At 51.1% G+C, this 24446-nt stretch overlaps 9 protein-coding genes across 9 annotated transcripts; 6 read left to right on the forward strand and 3 right to left on the reverse strand.

Moving 5' to 3' along the window:
• Positions 1-195: 195 nt before the first annotated feature.
• TRIVIDRAFT_58255 (uncharacterized protein) lies at positions 196-1278 on the forward strand (the record flags this gene model as incomplete). Its single annotated transcript, XM_014098235.1, has 1 exon — positions 196-1278. One exon carries the CDS (start codon positions 196-198, stop codon positions 1276-1278), a length of 1083 nt encoding a protein of 360 aa, XP_013953710.1.
• A 988-nt stretch (positions 1279-2266) lies between these two features.
• On the forward strand, positions 2267-3508 carry TRIVIDRAFT_216513 (uncharacterized protein; the record flags this gene model as incomplete). The annotated part of the gene is made up of 1 exon (XM_014098236.1): positions 2267-3508. The coding sequence occupies one exon, from the start codon at positions 2294-2296 to the stop codon at positions 3287-3289; it is 996 nt and encodes a 331-aa protein (XP_013953711.1).
• Positions 3509-4568: 1060 nt separating this feature from the next.
• Positions 4569-5333, reverse strand: TRIVIDRAFT_58256 (uncharacterized protein; the record flags this gene model as incomplete). The annotated part of the gene is made up of 1 exon (XM_014098237.1): positions 4569-5333. The coding sequence occupies one exon, from the start codon at positions 5331-5333 to the stop codon at positions 4569-4571; it is 765 nt and encodes a 254-aa protein (XP_013953712.1).
• A 1387-nt stretch (positions 5334-6720) lies between these two features.
• On the forward strand, positions 6721-8154 carry TRIVIDRAFT_58257 (glycoside hydrolase family 5 protein; the record flags this gene model as incomplete). Its single annotated transcript, XM_014098416.1, has 4 exons — positions 6721-6793; positions 6851-7302; positions 7368-7637; positions 7723-8154. 4 exons carry the CDS (start codon positions 6721-6723, stop codon positions 8152-8154), a joined length of 1227 nt encoding a protein of 408 aa, XP_013953891.1.
• A 1085-nt stretch (positions 8155-9239) lies between these two features.
• TRIVIDRAFT_67928 (uncharacterized protein) lies at positions 9240-11204 on the reverse strand (the record flags this gene model as incomplete). Its single annotated transcript, XM_014098238.1, has 4 exons — positions 9240-10148; positions 10206-10337; positions 10393-11004; positions 11145-11204. 4 exons carry the CDS (start codon positions 11202-11204, stop codon positions 9240-9242), a joined length of 1713 nt encoding a protein of 570 aa, XP_013953713.1.
• A 1969-nt stretch (positions 11205-13173) lies between these two features.
• TRIVIDRAFT_209878 (uncharacterized protein) lies at positions 13174-16532 on the forward strand (the record flags this gene model as incomplete). The annotated part of the gene is made up of 8 exons (XM_014098239.1): positions 13174-13266; positions 13417-13450; positions 13586-13682; positions 13885-14421; positions 14491-14809; positions 14908-15144; positions 15213-15524; positions 15581-16532. The coding sequence occupies 8 exons, from the start codon at positions 13174-13176 to the stop codon at positions 16175-16177; spliced, it is 2226 nt and encodes a 741-aa protein (XP_013953714.1).
• Positions 16533-18966: 2434 nt separating this feature from the next.
• On the forward strand, positions 18967-20026 carry TRIVIDRAFT_203634 (uncharacterized protein; the record flags this gene model as incomplete). The annotated part of the gene is made up of 2 exons (XM_014098240.1): positions 18967-19406; positions 19450-20026. The coding sequence occupies 2 exons, from the start codon at positions 18967-18969 to the stop codon at positions 20024-20026; spliced, it is 1017 nt and encodes a 338-aa protein (XP_013953715.1).
• Positions 20027-20307: 281 nt separating this feature from the next.
• Positions 20308-22982, forward strand: TRIVIDRAFT_89587 (uncharacterized protein; the record flags this gene model as incomplete). Its single annotated transcript, XM_014098241.1, has 3 exons — positions 20308-20586; positions 20827-21378; positions 21448-22982. The coding sequence occupies 3 exons, from the start codon at positions 20523-20525 to the stop codon at positions 22773-22775; spliced, it is 1944 nt and encodes a 647-aa protein (XP_013953716.1).
• A 121-nt stretch (positions 22983-23103) lies between these two features.
• Positions 23104-24444, reverse strand: TRIVIDRAFT_80933 (uncharacterized protein; the record flags this gene model as incomplete). The annotated part of the gene is made up of 2 exons (XM_014098242.1): positions 23104-24275; positions 24345-24444. The coding sequence occupies 2 exons, from the start codon at positions 24383-24385 to the stop codon at positions 23225-23227; spliced, it is 1092 nt and encodes a 363-aa protein (XP_013953717.1).
• Between the last annotated feature and the right edge of the window lie 2 nt (positions 24445-24446).

The following is a 24446-nucleotide window of genomic DNA, read 5'->3' on the forward strand; positions in this document are numbered from 1 at the left end:
AATGGTAATTATCGAGACACGACCATGATATCCACAGCTTGACTGCTCCAGGGATAGTTTAAGACGAGACGCCGAAAAAGTTGGCCGATGAAGACGATAAGCATCGCCCATAGACTCAGCGGCAGTTTTCCGTATGGACTTCTCTTGTCCCCTACTCATGTGCGATAACAAGGCATTGGTCTGAGACAATTCGCCATGAACGGGCTTACAATCTCTTCCTTCATTGCCTCTCTTCCCAAGGTCGAGCTTCACATACACATCGAAGGCACGCTTCAGCCAGCGCTGAGATGGAAACTTGCTCAGCGAAACAAGATTCCGCTACGCTTTAAATCCCAGGAATATCACACCTACGAAGAACTCCTGGAGTCGTACAACGTTACCTATAATCACCGTCCGGAACTCGGCGGCCGCAAAGATGTACCGACATTTCTAGAGGCCTATTTTGCGGGCTGTGAGGTTCTGCTCAAAGAGGATGACTTTTATGAACTTGCCATGGACTATTTGGCGCGATGTCGTCAGATGAATGTTCGCTACGTCGAACCCTTTTTTGACATTCAAGCGCATACACGCCGTGGTATCCCTGCAGAGCACGTGCTAAACGGCTATCTACGAGCACAGCGTGAAGGCGCATCTAAATATGGCGTGAGATCCAACTGGATCTTCTGTTTCTTGCGGGATGAGCCCGTCGAAGACGGGGAGGCCGCATATGAAACAGCCTTGCCGTGGGCTAGATCTGGACATGGTCTATTCCATGCAGTTGGTCTTGCCAGCAACGCCTATGAACGGCCGCCGATGTTGTTCAAGAAGGCATTTGAGCGAGCTCAAGCAGATGGGCTTCACATCACGACGCACTGTGACTTTGGACAAAAGGATACGCACGAACACATTCGCCAGGCCATTTTCGATGTGCAGATAGAAAGGATCGACCACGGGCTTGATGCACTTGATCGAGATGAGCTGGTGGAAGGGTTAGTCAACAGAAACGTTGGCCTGACTCTCTGTCCACATGCCTATCACCGACGCACCGCAACCGAGGTCCTCTTCCCAAAACTGCGACAGCTTCTGGACGGAGGCGTAAAGTTCTGCATCAACAGCGATGATCCTGTGTACATGCATGATGTGTGGATCGACGGCAACATGGAAAAGGCGTATCACTATGGAGAGTTGACGAAGCAAGAGATGGTGCAGCTGGCGAGGAATGCGGTCGACATGTGTTGGGCGGATGAGGCTGTGAAGAAGGAGATTTACGATGAGCTGGACCAGGTGGATGTGAGATGAGAAATTGTCCAGAAATGTATTAACAATTGAAACATAGTAAATATGGCTTTGTGTCGTCGGAGTTAACGGAGCAAATGCAGAGGTGATATGTAAGCTGACCTTGGAGATCGATCTGACATTAGATTTGACATCGGCTTTATGGACATGATGCTCAGCTACTTCCGCAAGATTATTAATCATTCGGCACTCGTCTGAGCCATACGGGCGTATCCCACCCAGCATTTTCATCCAGTGTTCTCGTATAGGCCCTTGGAGCGACGACAGCGATGAGCTTGTGAAGACTGTCATTCCTGCAACTAAGCAAATATTGTCCTTCAAGCCTCGAGGCAGTTTGTGATCAAAAAGATGTTATAGTGCATCCAGTGCCGGATATCCAAGCATAACTTAACGTTATATGCTAAATAATAACCACATGTCAAAAATCATTGTGGTCTGGGATGACATAACGGCATAACGGCGACGCTCAATGCAGCATGTCATCTAGCGCCATCTCAGCTCGATGAAACGCCAACCCCAGAGCTGTGAATAGTCTATTTAAAGACTGGCCTATTCTGTTCCTAGGTATTTACGTATGCAAGCCAACCTTCATCAGCTTAGACCTGCAAAACATGGTTGTCCGAGGTCCGAGTCGGGCCAACTCGTATAGCGACTATAACGCGTTCATTGATCCAATTCATCTCAATTGATTACTATCACGCAACAAAGAATGCTTAGAAATCATCAATTTCCTTGGCTCAGTTATTACTCTGACTTCAATCAGACGATGCAGGTCCAGTATGTCGTCAACATGTAGGATTGAGGGGCACATTGCAACCTGTTAGAGCAATATTGCGCGCGGCACAGGCACAAGGATTTGAAAGCATTTGCCCACCTCGAGCCCGAAATCCGTGCCGGACTTCGTAGAGCTGCTTGTAGCTACAAACATATATATATATTGTCATGTTAGAAACAATTGCATTTGTGCCTTGTTTCCATATTCCATTCTATCATTCGCACTTTAATCAACACCGCCAAGATGTACGCTAGCTTCGTTCTTACATTTTCGACCTTGATTGCTTCAGTTGTTACTGGTGCCGTCATCAACCCTAGAAACGGAAGCCCTTGGTCAACAGTTAAGGGCCATCGCCTCGTCTATCAGTTCAGTAATGGAACATCGGTCGAAAACATTGCTGTCCGATCTAATGGAAACCTCCTCGTCACCCTGACTGACAGACCGGAGCTATATGAAGTCAATCCATTCAACCCAAAGAGTGCAAAGCTGATTCATCGCTTTTCGGAATATCTTAGCCTTCTGGGTATAACAGAAGTGTCTCCAGACGTTTTTACGCTCAATGCAGGCAACTTTACAGCTGAAACCGGCCCCGCTCCAGGATCATGGGCAGTCTGGCAGGTAGCTTTCCACAACGACCAGGCTAAAGTCTCAAAGGTTACCGATATTCCTGAAGCTCAGTTCCTGAATGGCATGACGACCCTGGAGTCTACGCCCAATACTATTCTTACTGCAGATTCAACTGGAGGAGTGATCTATTCTGTAAACACGCAAACAAAGGTGTACAAACTGGTGCTTGACAATGAAGCATTTAAGCCTACCCCAGGGGCTCCGCTACCCATCGGCCTCAACGGGATCCGATATCTTAACCATTACGTTTACTACACAAACTCGTTCAACCCTATCTTTGGACGCGTGCCTGTCAGCAAGTCTGGATACGCCACCGGAAGCTACAAGACAATCGTTGCAGGAGTCTTCGGTGATGACTTTGCGGTCACACCTCAAGCAGCATATATCGCTGGCAACCCACTCAACGTGCTCACCGAGGTGAAGCTAGACGGAGAAAACAAAGTTATTGCAGGAAATCTCAACTCGAGTCTTATTGCCGGAGATACCTCAGCCGCCTTTGGCAGAACAATTCGGGATAAGAATGTTCTTTATGTTGTCACTAGTGGCGCCACGTTCAGCCCCGTCAATGGCACATATACTGAGGGTGGAAAGATTGTGGCATTGCAAATTTAAGGGTGTGGGTGTCGTCTCTGGACAGCTTCGTTGATTGTCAATTCTTCACTATATTTGGTTCGATGAGCTTGCAACCTCACTTTTACTTGATGGAGACAAGGGACTGACAAGGATCAATAGGCTAGATGGCCACTTGCCCCGAAGTCGATAGAATTGACTTGTTCATGATCTACATTCCAGATAGATTATATACTACAGAAAATTTAGATGGAATTCCATACTTCTTCCCTAGTTGAAAGATTAGAGTAATCCCCCTTGCAGTTACGATTCTCTCTTTCTATCAATACCACGATACATTCCAGCCCCTTATGTCAAAGGCATATCTCGGAGTATATGTGCCATGCAGCAAGGATTCAGCAGCGTATATGATACATCTTTTCTGAACAATACCACTTCATATACTCCGTAAAGCACCGTGTTTACAATCTGTGCTCCTATTCGCTGAGTCGTTTAACCACACTACTAGCAAGCCCTGGGAGGATTAAAAATGCTGTAAATATATGAGGCAATACGTCAGCGATAGACATGTATGCTAAGTTGCGCAATTGATATGTGTGGGAAATGGAGTTATGACCAAACTTTTTTCAGATATACACATCAGCCTAAGTATATACATGTAACATCGCATCTCTCGGACAGAGAACTACCTTAAATGCATACATACTTGTATATGGTGAAATAATTTTTACTCTGAAATGCTCCAGGCCTAAATAAAGTACAAGATCTCAATGACAATTTTTCCTCAATCTATGGCCACGATACTAATGTCTGACAAATGCCTTGAAATTTATTATGCTGCTTTGCAACAACATATATGTAAATCTCTCTCCTCAGCGATGCCACTTCGTATATGCATGTATTATTTTGTCCACGCCATGTGTTACTATTCGCTGCCTCTTGGTTACGTTCTCCATGACATTTTCCATGCAGCTAAAGGCCACCAGAGGGTCTAAAATTGCTGAGAAAAACCACATATGTACTCATTTGTTCACGACCTACCCCACTACATGTACCTACCAACAGCCTCGGGTGGTGTTAAAAATGCTGTGAAGCTTCCAGCTTTAGGCAGATGTCTTCTGGCGGCAGTATCTGCCTAAATTAGTTGTTAGTGGGACAGATACTGTAGAACTTACATGTGATTAGGTACCTGTATCGAATGATTGAGCATGATGAGGGGATATAAGCCTATAATCTGAATCTCATTCACATGTACACCTCGGCCTAAATACGATCGCAACCTCTCATTCTTCTTTTCAATTCCCGATCCATGTCCAGCTGTTTAGTAATACCTGCTGATAGCATTCAAATACGCTTGGCCTGACTGAGAGAGAGATCCATCGCTCTTCACGGGAGGCCAGGCAGATCCCAAGCCGAGACCATCAGTGTATGCATACGCAAGTACATGTTCGTTGGCTTCAAACAAATCCACAATGTCGCTGATCCATTGGTTGATCTGGTTCTGATCCGTGCAAGGCGTAAAGTTGTTTTGGTCGAAGACGCATGCAAATTCCGTCACCCAGAGTGGCTTCTTATACGTGTTCCAGTAGTAGTCGATGTCGGCTTGCACGCCTGCCATGTCCGGCTTAAAGATGTGGATGGAAGTAAAGTCCCAGCTCCTTGCAAGTGGTTGTTGATTAAACTGTTTGAGCCACGACTCATCCTTCTGGCGACACATGGCCGGGCTGCCGAGAAGAGCTCCCTTCTGGCCCATAGGAGCGATCAAGCTGTTCCACAAGCTGACGCCTCTGTTGACATCGATGTTTGCAGAAATGTCGGCTCCAGAGCAATCTGGTTCATTGAAGCCCATAACATAGGCAGGCGTGGTTTTTAACTGTTGAAACTGTTGCAGTCTCTGGGCGTCGAGTTTCCCGTTGTTGCCACCACCCCAAAGCATAGAGACGGGAACAAGTCCTGCGCCCTTGCTGCTTGAAGGAGCTGGTGTCCAATCATGCCACCAACTCAAATGATCTCTCCAATAAGCCAATGCAGTATCGCCAGCTGATCCAGCCTTTCGGCCGTTGGGAGATAAGGGATGCTGGGCCATGACCGCAGCGGAAGCTCCCAGCCAGAGGACGTAACTTTTTAGAGACATTGTTTGGCGTATTCTCTGGTAACAAAATTGGATTGTTTTAGTCAATGCTGTCTCCAAAGCGGTAACGATGTACATGTTGTTTCGATGAGAAAAATGGCATACTTATATTCCATTGAGTGCCGGACTTCGTGGTAGTAAGCTGACAACTGCGAATAAAGTACGGGATGAGACTAATGCCAACGTAGGCAGCAGTTCTAGATTCGGTAGTTGTGTTTTCAGGTGCATGGATTAACAAAACTAATCACCTCGTAACTCGAAGTTTGGATACATCCACTTCGTATTTGAACAGAAAGAACGGTCAGATGTAAGAGGTTAAAATGGGGGTTTGGTGAAGAATTTAATGTTAATATTCTCAGTGAAACAACTCATATCTTACACCAGCAAAGCCTTAAGAGACTTGATTAAGAAACTTAACTTGATAGAGACGAAACAATGATTCAGCATGGTGCTATTCACACATACTGGCGCTTCGTATAAAGAAAACTGGAACCCCCAGTCTTTGCACTCGTCCGATGAAGACACCTATTGGCCCACCCTCATCTGTATCTGACATGTTCATGTCAATAAGGACTTAGGAAGTGGAGAACCATCGCCCTTGTATAAACCCAACGTCCATCATCTACATGCTAAACTAGGTGGTTAAAGCCGACACCCAGTCGACATGTTTCTCCGTCAGGACGTAATATGGGAATGACAAGTGCCGTCTTTTTAGGAGCTTAAAAGACAAGGCAAACGTGCTGCGGAAACGTGTCAATGATCAACATGGAACTCAGGGGCCGTCAGCATGGGGTCAGTTTCTTGGCGTTACCATAAAGAGAAGCTTGTTTTTAAAGATCGGCATTCGGTCCGAATGACTTGCTTGTCTAAGAACGATGCCAAATGGGCAAACAGAAAGCGGTTGCGTGACAGTTTAAAACGGATTGTATGCTTTTGAGGGACAGATTGGCTTCAACAAAGGCTTAATACAATTATGTGATTTCGCAACACGTTGATACATACTGTCAATAGAGGGAACATAACGCATATGCATGGTCCATAACATGATTGCTCGTTGTGTCAAATATACAATGCGATCGACAGTTCAAGCCAACACCCGCGGCCGCTTCGGGCCTTTCCAGCATCACTGTATATGGGAAAGCTGTTGATGGGGTTTCTATATTGACTAGAGCCCCTTTGAAGAAGATCGCCGATTGATGATCGGCATTCAAGGAAACATCTTGGCAACTTGTTGGTTGTCTTGCGAGTAGTATAAGAACATGTAGGAGTTATACGGATTTGAGGGCTCTTCAGATCGTCTCTTATCTCTTTAAGACACTTGCTACAACTGCTCTTCATCAATATGCTGTCCGCAATTGCCTTATCAATGCTTTTGGCTTCTGCCAATGCTTGGACTCCCCAGTCCAATGCAAAGGGTCAGTAAACTCTCAAACAGACCCGCCAAACACCAGCTCACATAATATTAAACACAGTCTTCAGCCGAGACACAAAAAATGTTATGAGGTGGCTTCCCGGCAGCGACAAATTCCGTGGTGTCAATCTAGGCTCCCAGTTCATCATCGAACCATGGATGGCCTCTGATGAATTTGCCAGCATGGGCTGTGGCGGGCTCAACGACGAGTGGTCTTGTGTTCAAAAACTCGGCCAGAACGCTGCTGACGCCGCTTTTCAGAAGCACTGGGACACCTGGATTACGCAGGACGACATCAGCGAAATCAAGAGTCTGGGTCTTAACACGGTCCGAATTCCTGTGGGATTCTGGATTCGCGAAGATCTGGTTCAGGAGGGCGAGTTCTTTCCCCGTGGAGGCATCCAATATCTGGACCGCCTTGTAGGATGGTGCAACGACGCCGGCATCTATGTCATTATGGATCTTCATGGTGGTCCTGGAGCGCAGTTCCCAAACCAGCAATATACCGGCCATGTAAGTGAAAGTCCCAGCCTTGATAGAGTGACCTGTCCTCGCTAGCTAACAAGGGTTGCCGTCAGGGAGTCTCCCAGCCAGGCTTCTACACCCAAGACAACTACGAGCGAGCAGCCGACTTCCTGGAGTGGATGACGGAGCGCATCCATACCAACGCAACCTACGGTTCTGTCGGTATGCTTCAAGTCATCAACGAACCTGTTCACTCTGGCGACTTCCCCAGTCAGGCGGCCGACATGGTTAACACCTACTATCCACTTGCTTGGAACCGTATCCGAGACACCGAGAACCGCCTGGGAGTCTCTGACGACAAGCGCCTACACATCCAATTCATGGTTCGTCTCTCTTCTCATTGACACCAACTTTCCAATCGTCTATCAACTCTTCTATAATACATCAACAAACTGACATGACAAACAGGACGCCTCTTGGGGCTCTGGAGACCCCACCAGCGCCCTCCCCAGCACCGACTTCGCCGCCTTCGACGATCATCGCTACCTCAAATGGGACACCAGCGTCGCCACCACGAAGGACGGCTATATCAACGCCGCCTGCAATGGACAGCGCTCAGCCAACGCTATTATCGGCGAGTGGTCCATCTCTGTCGCCGATTCCGTTCAGGATAATTCCGAGCTCGGCATCCGCGACCGCTCCGACCAAGCCGGCTGGTACCAGCAGTTCTGGGCCGCCCAGGTACAGACCTTTGAGAAATCTGCCGGCTGGGTCTTTTGGACGTGGAAATGCAACTGGATTTCGGGATTCAACGAATGGAGATGGTGTTATCAATCCGCAGTTAACGAGGGTGTGATTCCTAAGGATGCAGGCAGTGCGGCGAGTATCAGCCCTTGCTAGAGGGTTCATGGACGTATTCAAGTCCTGTATCTACTGAGTAAATATATTTGACTTAATTTATATATAGCAGCTTACTATGATTAGACGTTCTTACAAGAGAAGAATGATCACTGTATATATGTTGGTCATACCTATAAGAGAATGAATGGTAAGTGTTGGTCAAGCAACGTACCTATACAGGCTCACGTATCAAAAGGGCAACCACTTCAACCAATTGCAATATTAAATTACCAAAGCTGTATCAATAAGAAAAGCACTCATATCCATTTTCGCTAATCCCCGTACGCCAGTCCTTCCTGCTTTCCTGCCTCCCATCATGCAATGGATCCTCCCCAGCAACTCTGCAAGGCAGACGGTAAAGGTGACTGGAGCTCTCGTCTTCCAAAGAGGGGTAAATGATATTATTCACTCCAAGGAGCCTTAGTTGTGATATTCTTCGCAGAATCGGCACCTGTCATTGTCGCCAAATTCAACCACCCGAGGGCAGCCGCAGATGCACACGCACACATGCATTTTGATGTGTTGCGGATCGAAAGGATTCAAGTGGTGATGGAATTTTGTGTTTACAAAGAGCGTCAACTCTGATCGTTTTGTTTTTGAAAGAGCACGTGGTGTTGTTGGTGTTGAGACTTCTGAGCTCCAATAATCGCTGCGGACATGCATACAAATATATAGATCTAGTACATCTGTGAGTCAAACCAAGTCGCTTATTCTTGGCATACATTCAGCAGCTAATAACAAATATTTGGCAAAGCCACTGGATTGTTCTAGACTAAACTATCTACAAAAAAAAAAGGGCAGTTGGACAAAGGCGGACCGTCCAAGCGGCATTCCGTGACCTGGCCAGCCAGTGTCAGTGATTCGTTGCCCATCGCCCAGTGCGTCTGGCATAACCGCAATCTGAGAAAAAATACTACATATTACTCCCAGGATGAAAGCATCCTATGGTAGACACTGAATCTCAACCCAAAGTCCACGTTGTGTAGCGCACATTCTGCAGCGCATCACAACACCCGCATTCCTAGCAGCATCTTGGCGAACCCAACGCGCCCTTCCACAACGACAACGTGTTTGTTTTTTACCCCTCATGAAGCTTCATTACGCACAATATTCTCACTGCCCAATACCGCATACCAGAAGATATTCCGCTGTGCCTTGACCTCACTATCACGCTTCGCCTTCTCGGAAAGCTGCGGTCCCTGGAGATCTTGGAGGAAGCGTCCAACAAAGCTGCCCACGAACGGCTTAGCATATAGATTGTAAATCATTTGAGACTCTACGCTCCTTTGTCCGGGCGGCTCGGTCGTTGCAAAGAAACGCAGCGCAAGGGCCATGGGGAGGAGACCTGAAGCGCCCTGCATGGCACCGGCAGTAGGCCCATACAACAGAGGGACTGCGTGTGCAATTTTGCGAGCAAAGATTCCTGGGTTGACCATCCTTACCCGAGGGAGTTCTTCGCAAAAGCCTGGTGTCGTAGCTGCATCTTCTGGAGAGGTGGCTGGTGTCGACACGGGAGCAGTCGAAGCGGGAGAGGCGCTGAGAGACGGGACAGAGTCAGCGCTAGGGCTCACTGATGCCGCTGCATAGGCCATGTTCATCATCCCAAGGGTGCTATACAGCATCAGACGAGCACCCCAGTACAAGCTTGAAAGATAGACGAGCGAAATCTCCGTGTCGTCCTTGGGCTCGGGGAGAGGAGAGCCGGCAAGCGTATAATCAAACTGGTGAAGAATAGGCCCCATTTCCTCCTCCCATATGTCCAGGCTGTTTGAAATATGTTCACAGTTCAACATGGCAATCTGGCGGAGCTCGTCGGCACGATCAGGATCCTGGCACGCGCGAAGGTTGTCGTAGCTGACCAGCATGAAAGGGATGTCTTCCATGATGTCCATCAACTTGTCTTTGATCGACTTGGGTATAATACGCCATGGAACGGTGCGCCATTCGGGTGAGTGAAGTGGTGATTTGGCTCGCCTTCCAATTGCTAACATGACCTACTACAAGGTTAATTGCGGCTCCTACTAGAAGAGAGAAGAGGTTTGAGGCCATACCACGAGAACTCGTCCATCCACGTACAGCTGATGCGCTTGTCCAGACATGAAGGATTCCGGTCCTCTAGCCAAAAAGAGAGACAGTTGGCCTTCAATATGGGCACGCCAGTCGGGTGCACTTCCGAAAAATAACTGTAGATAGTGTGGTCAGTTTCCATGATGCTATCGCTTCGCGTAGAATCCATACCTCGTAAGATTGTAATATCCTCGCAGCCACAAGGACGCCATCGTTTTTAGATCGCTTCGGGTCTTTCAATCCTCGGACCATTTCGCGGATAGCACGGTTGTAAGCCTCGAGACCCTGAAGTGTGAGTTGGCTATGTTGGGTGACTTGGTTATTCCGATCCTGAACACCCATGAACCCTGCACTCATTGCCAGAGCTGCATATCTAATAGCCGGTTCTCTGTTGTAATATTCGTCAACCGCTGCTACCCACCCGTTGGTCGAGATGGCTGAAGCCTTGGGGGACAGCAGGTGGCCATAAGGAAGGGATGTGGCGATGAGTATGCCGAAAAAGAGCTCCTCTCTGGCCGAGCGAGCGAGCGAATCGTGGAGGGCAACAGCGGTGCTGTTGTTATTGTTGTTGTTGTTGTCGTTGCCTTTGTTAGACTTGGTGGTATAAATCACACTCCATGGTCTCTGTTGGCCAGATGAGGCTTTTCCTAGAGATGGCTGCGGCTTAACCTTGCTTTCATCTCCATCTGGCGTGGTGTTGACCCAGACGAGGTCTCGCCCATAACCTTCACATCTCAAGCCGGACCGTATACATTGATGGCACGACGGGACGTTTTTATCGCACTGTTGAAGAGGTCAGCAACAAGAATCTAGCCTACTCACGAAATCAAACACGACCATATAATATGCGCGGACTCTCTCTCCTTGAGGGCGATGGTCATGGTTGTGGATGTTCACGGAAATAGATCAACCAGTTGACTTACACCCTTCTTTCGCCGCCGACAAGTGACGCAGCCCTTGGATCTTCCAGGGACTCCCACCATCTTGTCGCCTTCCGGTCCAGTTGACGAAGCCGCCCAGTAAATGAGAATCCACGGTAAGTAATTTATGTCTCGCGCCGAAGAGGCTCGGCCCGTTCCACCTCGATTTTCGCTAAACGATCTTGGGGTGCGTGGCCACTACAATAAGAAGTAGGCGCAACTCGTCGCTTGTTGTTGGGGCAGACAGATCCGGCACCTCCGACAGGAACTTGAATGAGTCTCCTTTTAGATGCCGCAACAACAGTGTAAATGCGCTCTGATGATCCGGGCTTGTGTATGCAAGTTCAGGGGAGCACTCGGCAGACTGTGCGTTTCCCAGCCACTAGTCAAATGGTGTAGGTGTATAACAAACACCAGTCGGCTCCTGCGCCACCAAGCACAAATTCCAAAGTCGAGTGTCAGTTTCCAAACGTTGTCGCAGGAAGATGTCCTGGTTGGTGATCTTGTCGAGGCAACGTGGACATGAATGCTCAATTGCTTCCCCCGCTGTAGGTTGGCCCCTCATCAAGTCGCCTCTCTCTAGATCGCCGGTGAACAAACCCGATCGATGATCTCGGATAATCTTTGGTCTTGTCTCTGTTGGATTCAAGGTGGTGTCTAGCGGGATCGCCTCGCTTACTCGGGTCAGAATATCCAGCCACGACCAGCAGCTCTGCAGTTTGGCTACGGTTGTCACGGGCGCCGCAGGTTTCGGGATGGAGGCAATCGGTCTGTCCCCCAACTGGTTCTCCGAACCCTGCTGGAGATGGTCCAGATAGATATACAGTAACTGATACTACATAGTCGAGCTCTTGTGGACCCCAAGCTTTAGACTACGGCCGAGCAGGGTTATGCCGGGTCATGCTAGCACATAAGCATGAGGACAGGCAAATGGGTGCGCAAAGGTGTCAGTCACCAGGTTCGGGGGCCAATCAGTGCTGCTGCTCATATCGTCCGCCTCCGATGGCATGCCGCCGTACAAGTACAGGGATCTGGAGTACCGGCACGGTTATTTCAAGGCCCCCAAAAAGAGCAAAAAGAGGCCTCTGCACACCAGGACTACTACCGTCGATGCATTAGTGGGCTCGGTCTCTGCAAGCCACGCATCAGAATCGCAGGTCCAGGTTCATTCATCAACGCGGGGATACTACATTACCGTGCCGTAGCATCGTTTCGATGCCGGCTTTCGGCTGGGGCAAAGCCAAGTCTCGACTCAACCTTGAAACTCGGGATCCCGCAAGATGTCATCCATCCTTCCCAACAGCCATCCAATACGAGGACTTGGCGACGCGACGGCTCCTTTGCATGTATTCACCCGAAGCTCGAGAGGGGTCAGCAGCGGAAGGATCTCAGACAAAATCACTTACCGCACGGATTTAGATGGCGCCACAGGCCATCCGAGCTAGTTGCAGTATCCCCATTCGTCCTGCAAGGATTCACTGCGTCAACGGCGTGGGTTTGGCCGACGGCTTGCTTCAACGCTGCTGACACGCCACATCTGGGACTGCCGACTTGGAGATGCCATCAACTCGCGAGCTAGCAAAGCACTTGATCGCAGAGAGGCCCTGTCCGCCTTGGTAGTGCCGGAAAGGCCACAATTTAACATACGATTCTGGCAGTCCGTTTGTTGCCTTGACTCAGACAGCCGCTTGTCTAGTCGCCAACATGAGCTTCGCGACTATTTTACCGGGAGGCTAGGCAAAGCTCCTGCAGGTGGACGAAACAGGCTGCACGCCTTTCCAATCTCGATGATTCCTTGCAGAAGCCGCCGTTTTAGTCTTTGAGATTTAAATGACGGAAATCGGGAGTGAGTATCGAACGCCGAGTCAGTGGCGCTGTAAGCGATCCACAGCCAACGTGTAGGTACCTGTTGGGAGCAGCTAATCGAGCTCGGCGATGATAATTAGACCGCGTGTGGGAGAGGTTTGCTCTGTGGTTTTATCTCGTTTACACAAGTAATAGTACCCGTAAGCTACGAGTACCTATTGACCAGATGTCCAAGCTGGTCGATGGGGAAGAGACGGAAATTTGCGCATTTCGGAAGTCCGCTTTACCGGTCCATGCCTTGGATCTTCACACAGGTTCAGTAAGCAGTAGAGCGTCCCACACCGAAAGGTTCCATCAGCGACTACCTGTTCAGACTACTTTAGTTCGCCGGTCAGTAAAGATGACATCCGTCTCGCCGTCAAAATGAGAAGATGCTTCACTGAGGCTCCTGGACTTGAAGATTCCACAGCACGTGAATGTAATCAACACCAAATTAGCACCAGGTAAGTCTCCATGAGGTGCTCCGGAGAGCCGGCAAAGTCTATCTCGAAGCGCACGTCATGGTGTTTAGTTTTTCGCAAGAGTATGTAGCCTCGTGTTAGTGGGAGCCAAGCCGGAAGACTCTTGCCAATAAACAGGCAGACTGTCCCCTTTCCATTCCATCCGTCTCCATGTTGCAGGCAAAAAGAAGGCTGTCGCCACTCTGGACACGAAATGTACAGTAGGGCATCTTGGGTGCGTAGCGAGTTCCTAGTACCTGGTACGCATCACAAGCAACAGCAACGAGTTCCGATCGCCTAAATCGGAGTACCAGCTACCTGTTTCTCGGGCTCCGCCTCTATGGAACCAGAGGTATTCTAGCGGTTCAAATTAGGGGCCTCGTTCGTAGCGCCAAGTACGGAGTACATTGGCAAGGTACCTCTGTACCTCTCCCAAGTCGTTCTAGAAGCACCAGCGGCGAGATTGCGCACTCCGGAGAAACCCTTTTCCGATATCAAAGGAAAGCTCGAAACTTCAGAGGCGATGCAGCGCAATTTGGCCACAGCTACCACTTCATCAGGCCAAAGCCACTCCACGCGTTCATCTTTGCGCTTCTTTGTCGCAGAACAACCCCCGCATCAGCCGCCAACATGTCCTGGAGAAGTCAAGGCATCACGGGCTCCAACAACATCCCGCTTGGGAAATCGCGACGCTTCGGCGGCGAAGAGGAAGAGAATGGCATCGAAGAACGCGATCTCAAACGGGGCCGCGATCCTGAACCACGAAGCGAAGCCGATGGCCCTCGTCGTCGCAAGAAGCGCAATCGATGGGGCGACGCGTCCGAGAACAAGGCTGCCGGTCTTATGGGGCTCCCGACCGCCATTCTCTCGTCCATGACGAGCGAGCAGCTCGAAGCCTACACTCTGCATCTTCGTATTGAGGAAATCAGCCAGAAGCTTCGCATCGACGACGTCGTCCCCGCAGATGGTGACCGGTATGTGCCCCCGCTCATCATGGCCTCGTTGCCAGCAGACGGACAGACACTAACGCTGTTACACCGCAGATCCCCATCACCGCCCCCCCAGTACGACAACCATGGTCGACGTATCAACACCCGAGAATATCGTTATCGAAAGCGCCTCGAGGACGAACGCCACAAGCTGGTCGAAAAGGCCATGAAGACCATTCCTAACTACCACCCGCCCCAGGATTACCGCAGGCCAACAAAGACCCAGGAGAAAGTCTACGTGCCTGTTAACGACTACCCGGAGATTAACTTCAGTATGATTGCTAACCCTTTAACCCTAACCACTAACTCCCCCTTTCTTTCCTTCAACTTGGACTATGATCAGACCCTCGTTACTATGCCGATATGCGGCGTTGTAAGGGGTTCTGGTTTCTTCCGTCGATTGATTGTGCCTGTCTAATCCTAAAGTCTTCCGATGTTTCTTTTTTATCAAGTCCAGTTACTAACACATAGCTCTCCCCCAAAGTTGGTTTACTTATCGGACCTCGTGGTAATACACTAAAGAAGATGGAGAATGACTCTGGAGCCAAGATTGCCATTCGTGGCAAGGGCTCCGTGAAAGAGGGCAAGGGTCGTTCTGACGCAGCTCACTCCAGTAACCAGGAGGAAGATCTTCACTGTTTGATCATGGCAGATACCGAAGAAAAGGTCAACAAGGCGAAGCAGCTGATCCACAACGTCATTGAAACCGTAAGTCCCCCCTGGTAATCCCCTTGCATTCATCTTGTTGATACTTGTCGATACTGATACCTTTGCAGGCGGCTTCGATTCCCGAAGGCCAAAACGAGCTCAAGCGTAACCAGCTTCGAGAACTTGCAGCGCTCAACGGAACTCTTCGAGACGACGAGAACCAAGCCTGTCAGAACTGTGGTAAGATTGGACATCGCAAATATGATTGTCCTGAGCGACAGAACTACACCGCCAGCATCATCTGCCGAGTTTGTGGCAATGCAGGCCATATGGCTAGAGATTGTCCGGATCGCCAGAGGGGTGCCAATTGGCGCAACGACGCGGGTGGCCGACCTGCAGGTAGGATCGGGGGTGGTGATGCCGTTGATCGTGAAATGGAGGTACGTAGTCATTCCTCATCCCCATATTGTCATCTCGTATTAACGCCCCTTTGCAGCAACTCATGCAAGAACTTGGCGGCGGCTCCGGAGCTGCCCCGGCGCAGATTGAGGCTGGCCCAAGTAGCAACAGCAACTACAACGGGAACAGCGATGCGAAGCCATGGCAGCGAGGACCTACCGGTGGACCTGCACCATGGAGATCCCGCAACCAAGACTCTAACGATGGGGGCAATGGAGGAAGCTCTGCGGCTCCTTGGGCTCGCGATCGCAATCGCGGCCACGAGAACAGCAACGGCAACGGCCATGGCGGCGAAAACAACTACTATGGACAGAACTATGGCTCTTCGTCTGGAGGAGCAGCCCCGTGGCACCAACAGGCTCACCAGGCACCTCAACACCAGGCTCCTGGAATGGGTGGGTATCCCAACTACGCTGCGTATGGTGGCTATGGCGCTGCACCTGGTATGGGCGCTCCTCCTGGCCTCCCTCAAGCTGGTGCTGCCGGTCTATCTGCTCCTCCAGGTCTGGGTCCCCTCAATGCTCTCATCCAGCAGTACGCAGGCTCCGCACCGCCTCCTCCTCCTCCTTCTGGAGATGCTCCTCCTCCACCCCCGAGCGATCAGCCCCCGCCGCCTCCGCCCCCTGGCGCGTAATCATTGGCCACGTAACTTGGGCCAACTGCCTTTACTCAAATATACTCAACAGACTGTAATAGGGATCAAAGTAACATGAGACCGTACTCACAGGATTTATTCGACGGATAGTGTTCAATTCGGGGCTCAAAGAAAGAAAGAAAGAAAGAAAGACAGCCCAATTGCTCTTGGTCCGAATCATGGGATTTTTTACATCACCTCACCTCTAGGCTGTTATGGCTTCGTAGTAGGCCTCTTTGCATGTTTGTCCGTTTGGGGAAGCAGACTAATCGCACAGGCTCTTTATCTTTGTTTTCTGCAACTTTACTCTATAAATGTATCAAGTGTAGCTGTATGGAATAATGTCCTGTTTTAGTATTGATAGGGCCCGTTGAGACTTTTCGTATTGTATTGACGCCCAGAGTAATGAATGACTTGTATCATGGGTAGAAATGTACATGATGCGATGATATATGAGCACATTCTAGACTGACGTGGCCTTGAAAAGGAACGTGTATAGCTTGGGACACGCTGTTACGCCCACTTCGTTGCTTCATGCTTGGAGAAAACTTTCTTTCAGGGAAATTAATAGGAATAGTTCCTACTCCAATGCCTGAAACAAAACATCTTCTCGCATCTCTACGATTTGAATTATATGTACGCTAGCCGTATCATTGAACTAGCTCCACGCTTTCTAAACAGTCCAGAGCAGTATACTCATTGTATTGAATAGCGGTCGAGGAGAGGAGCATCTAGCGTCATAAATCAAGATCTCTGCCACAAGCATCCCCGTTCACTGCCTACTGGACGACCATGAAGCGAGGACACAAGAAAATCGAGACGTCTGAGATGGTCAAATAAGAGAGGGGGGCTGGATAGTGGCGATATACAGTTGTCGCACAGGTATGTCGAGAATGCCGTTCGAGACGATATATGATGGAAGAGGTAATTCACGCTGATTCGGATATACTATCACTGGAAGAAGATGTTAGCAAGAGAAAGATGAGGAGATTCGAGCAGAGTGGCCATCACATCTGGGGGAAAGTTTCGTGGAGAACAATATGGATTCAGTTGTCATCGCCAGCCAGAACTGGACTATGGGTGGGTATGCCCGCGTTGTTTGGAGCTGTTCAACAGTGTAGAAGGCACGATATCTGAGAATAGTGAATGCCAGTGTTTAACAGGGGAGTGTAGATTAGTCTTTGTCTACGGTCTTGAAACCAATTAAGGTATATTTCGCGAGGATGCAGTGATAGCAATAGGCACTAGACCAAGGCACATTAAAGTGCTTCCTCTGCATCTCGCTATGGCACTTAATTCTGTAGCTACTGGATAGCCAAGTTGGGGAGCTGAGCAACCACTTCTTAGGTACTTCAACATGCCCCTGATGAGACTGATGGAATCGTGCTCCTCTCCTCTTCTTCTTCTCCTTAAAGGGGAACATACTGCTAACCTATACGGAGTACTACGAGAGTCTTTACGGAGTAGTGCCTGTCACGTAGCATTTCGTCTAACGAGTTGGGGAGGAGCACAGCCTTTTCTCCCCCTAATCTCAGCGGACGAATCGACCACGAGTGATCACAGGTATTCTGCTGGCCTGTTCCAAAGCCACTCGGGAGCCAAATGCTGAATGTAACACAGTCAAGCTACGTTGTTCTAATATCCTTGGAGGCCTCAAACAACTACATCCCCTACCAACGACGGGAAATTAGACAGAGGCAATCCGCATCTACGGGTGGCTGGTCATTTCTTCGTACAACCTCCGGTTTCGTTGCGTGTGGTACCTTTGCATGGACTCGACTCCTGTCTTTCCAACAACATCAAGATCAACGAATTAGCACTGACAATCACTCTTTATTACGCAATGCTGCAATCCTTTTGTTCTTCTTCCAGTAAAGCCAAGGGCATCGCCGCCGCTTCGGCAACACTCCGATATGCCCGACCTAGGGCTACAGCAACATTCCGAGACCGTTTGACGTCGAGCTTCTGGTTGGTCAGCGACAAGGGACAGGGCTTGGCTGGGCTGGGCTCGGCAAGCTCGGCAGGGCGCCAGGCCGACTGGCATTAGCTTGGGGGGGCTTGTTAGCGCTGCGACTCAGTATTAGTAGAACCTCGATGGCGGGATCCGCGATGGAGGAGCGGTCTTTGTGGTTCTGACGGTGGCCGCGGACAATGACGATCCATCGCTTTTTTGGTCGAGCTGAAGCTGCGGTCCCGGGACATCCGCTGGGGTTTGGAAGAAGAGCAGAGCAAGGAGCAGAGCAGAGCAGAGCAGATCGGAGCCGTGATGATATCAACAGGAAGCAAACTCACTGTCCCCCGCGTACTGCTGCTACTCGTATGGACGGAGCGCCTAGCAGCACAATACAGTAGCGCAAAAGCTTGGGAAGAAGCACAGCCATGTGGTCAGCCGAGCCTGAGCCTTGGTTGGGCGGTGTGGTTGTCCTTATTTCTTATTTGCTAGCTCAGCCTCGGGTGGGCATGCCGTTGGTGGGATCTTCTTGGCTGACGGAAGGAGAGCAGAGGATTGGAGAGGAAAACAAAGGCGCTTTGACTTGAAAGAGAAATTGTCTCGTGTGTTGTGTTGGGAGGCACAAAGTGGAAGGTCGAGAGGTTTCAGGGAGGGAGAAACAGATATGCCGAGGGCGGTAGAGCGTCTCTGCTCCCCCAGCCTTTTCTGCCTCGCAGCATCTCGTACTGACACATCTCTGCTTCAAATCTGTGCAAGCCGGACATGTACATGTCATGACATCGATTTCCGACTGTCTCGACTTGTCAGAACCCCCAAATCTCGAAATCTCGAATTGCCCATGTCGGACCCTCGAATCGGCGACCCTCTTGGGCAGCAAACGCGCGATAGCTTCTGGGGCCAAAGTGGGCACCCTCAGCCCACGAGATTCCACACGCCTGTGCGGTGCCCTGCAGGGATTTTGATGCCCTTTCAGGCAATGGGCACGGGCCGATGGGGTGAAACGCCAATCTGCTCACAGGGTTTCATGCTGGGCTTTCTGTCTGCTGCTGACCCGTGGATCGGTGCGCCCCCAGCACAGTGCAGCGTCGTTGCGTTAGGTGCTGTCCAACAGTGGCTTTTGTTTCTCCTTGATGCAGATAGCCACACAGCGTGGCTTCAGAGTGCCGTGCGGTTGGCTGCCGGACGCGATGAAATCACCAAGCTCCCGTACCTGTCCTCGCACAACAACAAAGTTCAGGCACGAACCAAGGAGCACCGGAGCTGGACGCTAAACCACTGGTCAGATAGTTAAAATCTACTGCGCAAGGCCTCGAATAAGCAGCCTTGAAGCAAGCCCCATCATTTCGGGCAAGGCGCCGGACGCTGTTGCTGTTGCTACTGTGAGGAATTATCCAAGATGGGCAAAAGGAGGCAAGGAAACGCACAATGATGTTTTAGCTCAGACTCAGCGGCCCGGCGAATGCTGCCTCGCCCTTCTGCTCCCCCGGCACCGCCTCGCTCCTTCGACGGGACCACATGCCATCTCCCTCACGGGTCTCAGTTTTGTCACAGCGTCACAGTGTAAAGGCGCCAAGAACGTTGTGAAGCGGCTGGTCCCTTGGCATGCCCTTGGTATGGCGGTTCCATTGGCGGCTGGAGGCGACTCAAATTTCACATGCGTGCCATTGGCGGCGGCCGCCCGGAACCTAATTTCCCCTGCCAAAGCTTTTGTTGGACATGGGAGCTGGACAAAGACGGACAATGACATGATGGCGCCGGAGAGGAAACAAGCGCCATTCGGACTCTTTGACGCCCATATTCGGACACAGTCTCCATGGAGTACTTGGCCTGATGGTGCTGCTAGCCACCAAGCAGGCAGTGCGAAGACGGCCACGCGAACCTACCGCTTCTTGGCCTGACGCAGCGCGATGGACCCTGGCGTGGATCTACTTGGATACTTTATTCGGATCCGCACGATGCACGGAGGGTGCTGCCAAAAGTGAGATGATCTAGCGGAGGGCGACTAGTATGCTGTGGAGGGCCACGAACATCGACTAAGCCACCGCATCGGGTTCGTTGAAAGGGCTGGTAAGAAAGTACTAATAATACCCTTTTCGAACTTGGTCGATTCACAGAAGCAATAAATCTCCGCGGGTCCCTCTTTGATCCGTCATCGGGTGTTGCTTTGTTCTCGGCGTTCATGCCACTTGACGGTCTGGGCTGATTTTCATCTTGGCCATAGTAATTATTCTTCTTTGTCTGTTTGCTCACATTCCCTCTTCGCCGAGCAACCCGCTTGCTCTTCTCCGTCCTCTTTTCTTTTGGGATATTCTCAGCCTATTACTCCTCTATTTCTATTTAAACTTCAGCTAGATCGCGTCTTGGCTTTCTCAAATACCACACTCAACTTTTACCATGAGCCGTTTGGCGGTTCTGCTCGCTGCGGCGTCTGTCCTGGCGCCGGCCGGGGCTTCTGCAGGTACGGATCCAGTTAGAACCACCATCACAATGCCATTGAATTTGGGAGGGAAAAGCAAGAGAACGCCTTTATGGGCTCTGCGTGAGCATCTCCGCCGTAATGGGCGTTCATTGCTAGAGATTGGACCAATAGATACTTGCTGTCTTGTTATTTCATCCTCCCTGGTCACAGGACGACCGAAATGAACAAATCGCAAATGAGCTATACAAGAAACGAAACTAACATACACTCTTCTCTCAGTGCCTCCCAATGACATTCGCTATCGCGATTTCCAAGAGTTCCCCCGGTCTCTCGAGGGCCGAGCTACCGATCAGTCACCCAAGGGCTATGCCCCTTCGCCAGTAGATTGCCCTAGCGATCGTCCCACGATTCGCCTTGGCTCCCAGCTGAGCCCCCAGGAGAAGGAATGGCTACCCCGGAGACGCAATGCGACTATTGCGCCCATCCGCGACTTTCTAAAGAGAGTCTCCATCCCCGGCTTCAACAGTGATAGGTACCTGTCCAATGTCGAGAAGGACAGCACAGCGTTGCCCAACATCGGCCTGGCTGTTTCTGGAGGCGGCTACCGTGCCATGTTGAACGGAGCCGGAGCCATTGCCGCCTGGGATTCTCGGTCACCGGGTAGTAACGCCACGGGCGCCATGGGTGGTCTGCTACAGAGTGCAACCTACCTCTCTGGTCTGTCTGGAGGTGGCTGGTTGGTTGGCAGCATCTACACCAACAACTTCACCACCATCCAGGCTGCTCTCAGCTCAGACACTCTCTGGCAGACACAAAACTCAATTCTCGAAGGTAGGTTCGATTCGCGTCTAAAACATCCCGCAGCAGCATTGAGTGACGGAATTTGACATGAGATTCTAGGTCCCGATCAGTATAGCTTGGTAAGCTATTACAATGAAATCTTCGACGACGTTGATGCCAAGGACGATGCCGGCTATGACCGCTCCATCACCGATTACTGGGGCCGCATGCTGTCTTATCAGTTGGTCGATGCTACCTATGGCGGTCCCGGCTTCACATTCTCTTCTATTGCCGACGACCCTGACTTCAAAAACGCACAAGCTCCTCTCCCGTTCCTTGTTGCAGATGGCCGCGCACCAGGCCAGGTCATCATCTCCAACAACTCTACCGTTTTCGACATCAACCCCTGGGAGCTGGGCTCATCTGACCCGACCCTTAATGGCTACGTGCCGCTCAAGTACGTCGGCTCCAAGTTCAGCAATGGCTCGCTGCCCAAGAACGAGAGCTGCATGGTTGGCTTCGACAACGCCGGCTACATCATGGGCACTTCCAGCACCCTCTTCAACCAGATTGTGCTGTATCTCAAGGATGACAAGAGCCGCTATGTGCCCAAGGGAGTCCCTGATTTCGTCGTCAAGATCCTGGCCGGCATCCTGACCGTGCTTGGTAACGACAACAACGACATTGCAGACTGGACGCCCAACCCCTTTAAGGGCTGGAACCCGGAGCGGAACCCCGGTGCTGGCAATAACCGACTGACGCTGGTTGACGGTGGTGAGGATCTGCAGAACATCCCCTACCACCCTCACCTCCTCCAGGAGCGCAAGGTCGACGTTGTTTTCTCCGTCGACTCGTCGGCCGATACCGACAATGGCTGGCCCGATGGTGCCTCTCCCATTGCCACGTATGAGCGTGCCATTGACAAGATTTCCAACGGTACTGGATTCCCCTACGTCCCCGGCAAGAACACCTTCCTCAATCTCGGCCTCAACACCAAGCCCGTCTTCTTCGGTTGCAACTCAACCAACGTGACGAGCGAGTCCCCCTTGATCGTCTACCTGCCCAACTTCCCCTACCAGTTCCAGTCCAACATTTCCACCTTCCAAATGACAACTGAGCTGGACGAGCGCAACGCCATCGTCACCAACGGCTGGGACGTCGTCACCCAGGGCAACTCGACACGCGACTCCAACTGGCCTGTGTGTGTCGGCTGCGCCATGCTCTCCCGCAGCTTCGAGCGCACAAGAACCCCCGTGCCAGATGCCTGCAACAAGTGCTTCCAGCAGTACTGCTGGAATGGCACGCTCGCGGAGCAGGCACCGGGCGATTACAACCCGGCCTTTTTCGGCACACCCATCAAGATTGAGAGCATGGGCACAAGATCGGCCGGTAGTGCGACGGTGATGACGGCGATAGCGGCGGTGGTGTGTGCTGTGTTGCTCATGTAAAGCTGGGCTCTACATTTAAGGATAATTTTTTGTTTTCTTTATTGGTTGGATGGGTAGTACCAGGACATAGCTCGCTATAGCGACAACAGCGTGCATAGAATCATGACTATTTTTTTCTCTTGACGACTTTTTCATCTTCCTTTGGGATCTCAATATTACTTTTGTGGTTAGCGTTTTCATATTTAATGACGAATTGAATATTCCTCTGCTGTGCTTTACCAATGGTGACTTTCCCCCCCCATAGAGCCCAGCTTTAGCTAACGAACTTGAAGCCATATTTCAGTATGACAATCACACTTGACATACTGGATAGAGAGAGACGTTCAGACACCTTTTGACGTAAACTTCATTGACATTTTGCTGCTCTTATGTACAGCTGGTATATACAAAAAATCTTCTATACAACTTATGCACTCAAAACTCTCCTTTTTTTGCACCTAGCCTCCCGCTTAAGCGAGAACAACGTCCTTTCCAGTCTTTGCGCTCTCCAAAACGCCCTCAATGATCCTCAGCACATCCCTGGCCTGCTCAGCCTTGACGGGAATGTCCTCAGCATTGCCGCTCTGCAGGGCCTTGGCAAACTCGCTGAAGAAGGTGCGGTACGTCTCGGGGGCGAGCTCGGGCACGGGCACCTGGCTGGACTTGCCGGTGGCCTCGTCGACGGCAGTCAGGGAGCTCCGGTCGGTGCTCTCGATGCCGTAGGCGGCGTCGGTGGGCTTTCCGCCGGCACGCAGGTAGTCCTCCTGGGGGTCGAGGTGGAACTTGCGGAAGCTGCCCTTTGTGCCGCGGATCCAGTAGCGCAGCTGGTCGACCTCTGCGCTGAGGGCGCTGATGTTGACGTTGACCAGCAGGCCGTTGGGGTACGTCAGGCGGGCGGCGACGGCGTCGGGGGTCTCGAACTCGGGGCGGCCCTCGCGCTGGTTGAGGAGGCGGCCGTGGACGGACTGGGGCAGGCCGAAGAGCACGTAGGCCTGGTCGATGAGGTGGGTGCCGAGGTCAAACAGGGCGCTGCCGCCCTTGGAGATGCCGAGCTGGCCCTTCCAGTTTGTCGGGGCGTCGGCGCGGTAGCGGTCGAAGTGGGTGTTGAACTCGACGACGCGGCCCAGGGCGCCCGTCTGGATCAGGTGCTTGGCCAGCAGGAAGTCGGCGTCCCAGCGGCGGTTCTGGTAGACGCAGATGAGCTTGCCGGCGGCCTTTGCGATGTCGGCGAGCTTCTGGGCCTCGGCGGAGGTGGGCACGAAGGGCTTCTCGGTCAGGACGTGCTTGCCGGACTCGAGGGCCTTCTTGGTGAGGTCGAAGTGGTTGTCGGGAGGGGTGGTGACGACGATGACATCGACGTCGGCGTCGGCAATCAGGTCGTCAGAAGAGGTGTAGTGTTTGAGGTCGGGGTAGTCGGCGGGAGCAGAGTCGGAGGGCTTGGGGGAGCGCTGGACGATGGCGTGCAGCTTGAGGCCGGGGGTTGTGGTGATGAAGGGGATGTGGAAGACTTTGGCGGAGAGGCTGGAGAGGATGATTGTTAGCTTGTTATTGTTGTTTGTTTGGTTGAACAATTGGGATTGTGTGACTTACCCATAGCCTACGACGCCGACGTTGAAGGTCTTGCTGGCCATTGTTTTGGTTGTGGTGTTGTTAAGAAGAGGTTAGATATAAGTTGAGAGCAGTAGATGGGTA

Source organism: Trichoderma virens, assembly GCF_000170995.1.
Source record: "Trichoderma virens Gv29-8 chromosome Unknown TRIVIscaffold_83, whole genome shotgun sequence".
In the NCBI taxonomy this organism is placed as follows: domain Eukaryota; kingdom Fungi; phylum Ascomycota; class Sordariomycetes; order Hypocreales; family Hypocreaceae; genus Trichoderma; species Trichoderma virens.